At 27.8% G+C, this 6,743-nt stretch overlaps 2 protein-coding genes across 2 annotated transcripts; one reads left to right on the top strand and one right to left on the bottom strand.

The window, feature by feature from the left end:
* Positions 1-2,464: 2,464 nt before the first annotated feature.
* On the bottom strand, positions 2,465-4,371 carry LOC112691074. Its single transcript, XM_025565213.1, has 6 exons — positions 4,306-4,371; positions 4,184-4,218; positions 3,342-3,524; positions 3,142-3,281; positions 2,696-2,970; positions 2,465-2,635 (listed from the first exon to the last, which is right to left on the bottom strand). Exons 1-6 carry the CDS (start codon positions 4,369-4,371, stop codon positions 2,465-2,467), a joined length of 870 nt encoding a protein of 289 aa, XP_025420998.1.
* A 1,692-nt stretch (positions 4,372-6,063) lies between these two features.
* On the top strand, positions 6,064-6,450 carry LOC112691073 (protein GVQW3-like). Its single transcript, XM_025565212.1, has one exon. The coding sequence runs from the start codon at positions 6,064-6,066 to the stop codon at positions 6,448-6,450; it is 387 nt and encodes a 128-aa protein (XP_025420997.1).
* Positions 6,451-6,743: the final 293 nt, after the last annotated feature.

Genomic DNA, 6,743 nt, shown 5'->3' with positions numbered 1-6,743 from the left:
CCTAATATCATATTATTATTATTATTATTATTATATCTTTTTAAAAGTTTAAAAACTATAACATTTTACAATTTGCTGTGTTTTTTGAAAGTATAAAATGCTCTCATTCATTGAAAATTTAACCGATTTCAAATTTTTTTTTTCTCTGAGTAACTTATAAGTAATTCTACAAAGTGGTTATTTTTGAAATTTTTGGCGGTTTTGAATTTCGGATTTTTTTTAACCGTGGTAAAAGATGAGCTATAAGTCACATATTTTGTTAAAAAAAAACGGAACTTCAATATCTGCATTATATTAGGAGTAATAACTAGGTACTGACTTTCCAATTAATATACATTCTGTAGCTGTAATATCAATCCAAAATGATACCAACTTCTTATCTATACACTTTAATCATGGAAAGTATGCAATGAGATAAATTATTGAATTGGTTTTTATATTGTTTTGTGTTTAACTATTCACCAATTAATAAAATTAAAATAAATTTTAGTTTATAAAATGTATAAAGAAAAGAATTCTTTGTTAATTTACTTTCAAAAGAAGCAAAGTAGCAGCCATAAAGTTGTTTTTTAAAATAGTAATTTAAAACAATATTTTAATAAACATTATCTAATATCGATGCACTTTTTCTAATTACTTAAAGGAGCTCGAAATACAAAAATTAGTTATTTTATTTTGAATGAATATTCAATTCTAGGAAAAATGCTATAAGTTTTAGGCCTGCTCTTATTGAATTTCTAAACAAATAAGAATGAACATATAGTAATTAGAGATTGTTTTTTTACGTGGTTTCCCCGAGTAGGCCTAATCGACGAAGGATGAACAAACGCCGGTCTCAATATAGAAATGGATACCCGGTTTTCATTAGTTTATATAAATATGCTCATTAGAGCTAAAATAATATTTTTAAATATATCATTCATATAAGTTCATTTGGACTGCGATCAATCATAGGATAATTAAATCTACTTTTTGTTATCATAACTCGATCGTTAACTTGTTTTCCACAAATCTTGCATCTATATTACACATACTAAAAAAAAAAAATAAAGATATCCGCTATACTTACACATAGGAATCAGCGCCACCGACTTCAATATTACAAAAAAATAAAAATACAATCATACAGGTCGAAGGAGAGAAACAAAATAACAGGGTCACAATTAGTATAGATAACATGGTAGATTTTGTTTAGGCAGCACAATTAGTGTTTTCAATTTTAACTAGTTTTTGTTGGCCACCATATTTATTATTAATTTCTAAACATTTTTAGATTGGTTACTAAATAGTGTATTTTGTTATGATTTTACTACTATGATGAAATATAAAAAAACAACCAGATACGCAAAGATATATTTTATAGGCATAATAATACTTTTGATATTAAGAATATTCAAATTTTAATTTTCTTGTTTTCAAATATAAAACTAAAACAAATATCCGTTTTTAGAAATCCTAATACGCAGTGGCGGCTCGTGGTAATTTGACAAAGGGGTGCGATAATTTTTTTTTTAATTTACTCAGAATATTAAATTAAAATTATTAGGTTATTTATTTATTATCTACATAAGCATATGTTATTTATTATCATTTATCATAATATATGAAATAAATACAAAAGTTACATTAAAATTTTTTCTTCATTAGGTTAAAATTTTATACTGGAAATCAAGCCTCCTTTCCTTGATGTCACAAAAGTTATCGATTACTTTTTTGTTGAAATCAATATCTTCATTTATTATACGGCTCTCTACACTTAACATAGTCAAAGCATTAGGTCTGTCCTCACATATTGTACTTCTTAAGCATGTCTTAATTCTCCTCAATGTTGAAAAACTTCTTTCGGCTTCTGAAGATGTCATTGGGGTGACTACCAAAACTTTTAGTAATTTAAAAACTTCTTTAAATGTGTCTTCCATGTTATTATTTATAATATAATTTATTGTAGAAATTACACCTTTTAAATTTCGAAAATCATTACGTGAGTAAACTACCTCTAACTCGGTTTTCAAAGTTCTTGAATAAAAAATGGATAGCATTCGACAGTAAAATTCAGAGCTTTTGATGGAAAATTATTATTATATATCACATATTTTTCATTTTGGAAAAGTTGAGCTGCTGTTAAATGTTTAGTAAAATCAAAACGTCTCTGAGCTTGAATAGATATTACGTCACACGTCACATACTTCTAAAGCAGCCAATTTCTATTGTTCATAGAATCTTCTATTCGTTTTCTTTTGGAAGAACTTTCAATATTCGGTATTTCTATAAGTGTTGTCAAATTATCGCGAATTTTTTGAATTTCTATTTTAAATTTTCTAACAAAATCTTGAACTTGTACTGGATCAGTATTCCTTGCTTGAACAGCATTATACAAACAATCAACATAAGGCATAATTTTATGAAAACAATTAAGCCAAAAAATAAAACTCGTATCCTTTAGAAGTAGTTTAAGTCCTGTTGCTTAATTAATAGAACTAGATTGCGAGGATGCATCAATAATTTTCTCCATACATTCAATCAACGTATCTCTATGTTCATAAACCATATTTACTGTTCTAATATTAAAATTCCAACGTGTTTGAACTGTTTTTGGTAAACAAGCACCTACTATTTCATCTAGTATAGCTACTCTCTGTGGAGAATTCGAAAAAAATGTTGGAATTTGAGACAAATTTGAAAAAAATACTTTTACTTGTTTATTATGGGAAGTTGCTTGAGCCGTAATTAAATTCATTTGATGAGCGTAACAATGAATAAAATAAGCGTACCGATATTTTTCTTTTATTCGTACGTTAACTCCAGATTGATGACCACTCATAACAGCAGCTCCGTCATATGCTTGTGCGATGAATTTTTGAGGATTTTTTTCTATTATAGGATCGATTTCATTTAGAATAGATCGGGTTAAGGAGTATGCATCATGTCCTTTAGGTTTAAAAAATCCCCAAAAACGTTCTACAGGAATCCCTTTAATTTCATAACGAAATATTAATGCTAATTTAAATTTGTTAAATATGTCAGTTGTTTCGTCCACAATAATAGATAAAAACTCCGAATTATTTATTTCATTTAATATATAATTTCTTGTAACATTTAAAATACAAACCAATAATTCATTTTGTATGAGTTTACAAGTACCTTTGAAAACAGTAGATTTCTGAAAATGTTCCTGTAAACTTGGATCTAAATCTGAACATAAGTTAATCAAACCACGAAAAACGCCTTGGTTTTTTGATGAAATTTTTTCATCGTGGCCACGTAATGGTAATTGGTAATTTCTACAAAATTTTACACAATTTAAAATTTTTTCAAAAATATTTCGATTTTTAGAAACTAGCTCATTATGACGTTTAATCCCTAATTTATAACCACTGTCGATTCGACTTCTGATGTCCATAGTTCCCAATACTTTGAAGTTTGCCTCATTTTGTAGATGATTAAACGAATTTTCATGTTTATTTAATTTGACTAAAAGATGTATTAAATCTTTTACACCAGTTTTACTCCAAGATAAATCACCTCTAAAACATACACAAGGAAAACAAAATAATGATACTGTAGTTTCACACCCACAGAGCTATTTAAACTTTTGATAAAGCTCAATATTAAAAGGACGAGTATATTATTTTTGTCCTTTTTTAGAAATATTAATCAAGTTGGATAAATTTGGTAGAGGTCTACCCAAATTTTTAATTTCCACTTTTTTTTCTAAAGTTAAAGATGATAATTTTAATTTTAAAATTTCTTGAATCGAATTCATAATATGAATAATAAATAAAAATAAAATATTGAAAATATGATATATATCATTATAAAATATAAATAATAAATATTATTTATTATATTAAAATACTACTTATAATTCCTGTATACCAAACCTTATATAAAACGATTAAAATAAAAATATTCACCGTTTTTAATTTGATACAATCGTAACAACCACTACACAACTACTGACAGCCGCGCCGCCCGAATTGTTCGACAGAAATCGTCGCATATCATAGTTTTACGGCCACTGTCAATGCCGATAAAATACAATTATATTTAGGTATGGTCTAAATACTGTGTTTATAATATGTATGATTCGTGGAAAAACACATACACACGACCTATTTTAGTGATAGCAACGGATCGCGTTCCACCGCCCGAATTGTACGACGGATTTCATTGCACATCATACCCATCATTAGCTTTAATCAGCACGATCAACATCGACTAAATAAAATTATAATCGTATTTAGGTTTACCCATTAGTGTGGTTATTTGTATGATTCTATTCTTGGATAAAACACACCTACACACACCACCTAATGATTGCAACGGTCCCCGTTCCGCCGCCCGAATTGTACGACAGAAATCATCGTACATCATAGCTTATACGACCGCTACCGCCGCCGAGGATAATATGTTGTATTTTCTATAAAAACCGGTTTTTATATGTGCGATTCACAACGTAGCACACATCACATAATATCGACAGCCGCAATGTAATATATTCATTACTAGGGAACGGATTTATATGTAATAAAAATACATAAATATGTACATATGTATGTAAGTATAATTTATAAAATATGTACTAAAACCATCCAAATATGTAGGAAAAAAATTTAAAAAAAAAAAAAAATTATAATTATTAAATTATCAAAATGATTTGTTGCATTGAATAATTACAATATATTTTAAATTATCAAATATTAAATGTCGCCTATTAGATCTGAAAATATTTTTAAAACGGCTAAATGATCGTTCCACATCAACCTATATCGGTTGATTTAAGCATATTTGAAGGGCATAATATTAGAAGGCGATAATTCCAAATTTTTAGAAGGGTGTCTGCCACTAATTATGTCATTAATTGATTTAAAATCAATATGGCCTGAAATTTTTTTCTGTAAAAACATGAATTTTCTTTTTTACTACTTCTCCTATTGGTCCGTTTACGAGTATTCATTTTGCAATCGTTGATTCGACAATTTGCATACTTTCATTCAAGGACATATTTTTGTTTCTAATTTTTTAATTGTATGTGCAATAAAACTAAAATTCATTAAGATGAAAATTAAATTTGTTTTCAATGTTTCATTTTGCATAATATTTTGAGCTTTTCTAATAGCGATAAAAGTTCTGGATCTAAATTTGAAATAATTTTTTGTATTTTTGTACGAAGAAGACGTATGAATGATGAAATAATAAAATATGTTTAAAAATATTTACAAATTAGTGAAATATGTAAAAATATGTAAAATAAAAGTAGCATCATATTAATAGGAATGATTTAAATCATGAACATTTCTTATCAAATTTTAAATATCTCGTTTTAATAAAAATATGTATTTACATATAAATCCGTTCCCTATTCATTACTATATACACACATATATATTTATTATTTATGATAGATATAAAATAATAAAAATAATAATAATTATTATAACAATATTAAAAATAAAATCAAATATTATATTATTTCAAATATTTTGTAATTTCAGTAGAGGGTGCGATCGCACCATCGCACATAGGCACGAGCCGCCACTGCTAATACGTAGTCCAAGAAGAAATATTATTCTTTCCGTGCTGTTTGATCCGCTATAACCATTATATATAATTTTTAACTAAACTATTTATTTTTACAGGACAATGTTTAATGATAAATTCAGATACTATATTACATGGAAGGTTTATGTATGTAGGTAATCAAATAATGATATACACTTTTGTAATTTATTGTGTAATATCAAATTATGTAAATATTATGTTAATACCTACATAATTGATTAAAAAGATAAAAATGTTAATAAAATATTTGAACAAATATAAAATTATGATAAAAAATAAATTTAAAAAATACTTTAATTAAAATACGAGGTCTGTTCATAAAGTTCCTGAACTATCGTTTCTAAAAATAGAAAAATTACATTATTGTAAATGTTATTATATCAAAATAAAATAGAGATAAGCAGCTATCTTTTCAATTAAATCCCAAATGTTTATTGCTATCGAATCATTAACTGTGCACGTTCAAAGTAGACGAATCGTGTGTAATATGCGATTTTTAAGATGTGTAATTTTCACGAACAACGTATTAATATTAAATTTTGTGTTAAACTTTGTAAATCTTTTACTGAGATTCACAAAATATTGCAAAATGCTTATGGTGATCAGTGTTTAGGACGTACACAGTGTTATGACTGGTTTAAATGCTTTAAAGACGGTCGGGAATTAGTTGATGACGACCCACGTTCAGGACGTCCGTCGACATCGACAGACGATGCTCATGTGACAAAAGTCAATGAAATGGTGCGGTCTAATAGACGTTTAACTATTCGAGAAATCGCGGAAGATTGTAACATATCGGTTGGTCCATGTCATGAAATTCTGGTCGAAAAACTTGGAATGCACCGCGTTGCAGCAAAATTTGTCCCTCGATTGATATCGCAAGATTAAAAAGACAACCGCGTAACAATCTGTCAAGAATTGTTAGATCGCGCTAACGATGATGACATGTTCATGAAGCAAATTATAACGGGTGATGAGACATGGGTCTATGGCTATGATGTTGAGACAAAAGTCCAATCATCACAGTGGGTTGGTAAATTTTCTCCAAGACCAAAAAAAGCTCGTCAGGTCAGATCAAACGTCAAAGTCATGCTAGCAGTTTTTTTCGAAAACCTGGGAGTTATTCATCACGAATTTCTATCTGCAGGACAAACTGTTAACCGATAGTACTATCTAGAAGT

The sequence above is a fragment of the Sipha flava genome, unplaced genomic scaffold, assembly GCF_003268045.1.
Source record: "Sipha flava isolate LNK unplaced genomic scaffold, YSA_version1 554_pilon_pilon, whole genome shotgun sequence".
Taxonomy (NCBI): domain Eukaryota; kingdom Metazoa; phylum Arthropoda; class Insecta; order Hemiptera; family Aphididae; genus Sipha; species Sipha flava.
The sequence above is the reverse complement of the archived record's forward strand: the minus strand, read 5'-3'. Positions and strand labels throughout refer to the sequence as shown.

Bases quoted from the DNA above. Each gene is read 5' to 3' on its own strand.
- LOC112691073 (XM_025565212.1), top strand. From the start codon at position 6,064: ATGTGTAATTTTCACGAACAACGTATTAATATTAAATTTTGTGTTAAA.
- LOC112691074 (XM_025565213.1), bottom strand. From the start codon at position 4,371: ATGTACGATGATTTCTGTCGTACAATTCGGGCGGCGGAACGGGGACCG. The intron at 4,219-4,305 runs GTGTGTAGGTGT...AATTTTATTTAG, and splicing joins CGTTGCAATCATTAGGTGGT to TCGATGTTGATCGTGCTGAT. The intron at 2,971-3,141 runs GTACTTGTAAAC...ATGAAATTAAAG, and splicing joins GAAATCTACTGTTTTCAAAG to GGATTCCTGTAGAACGTTTT.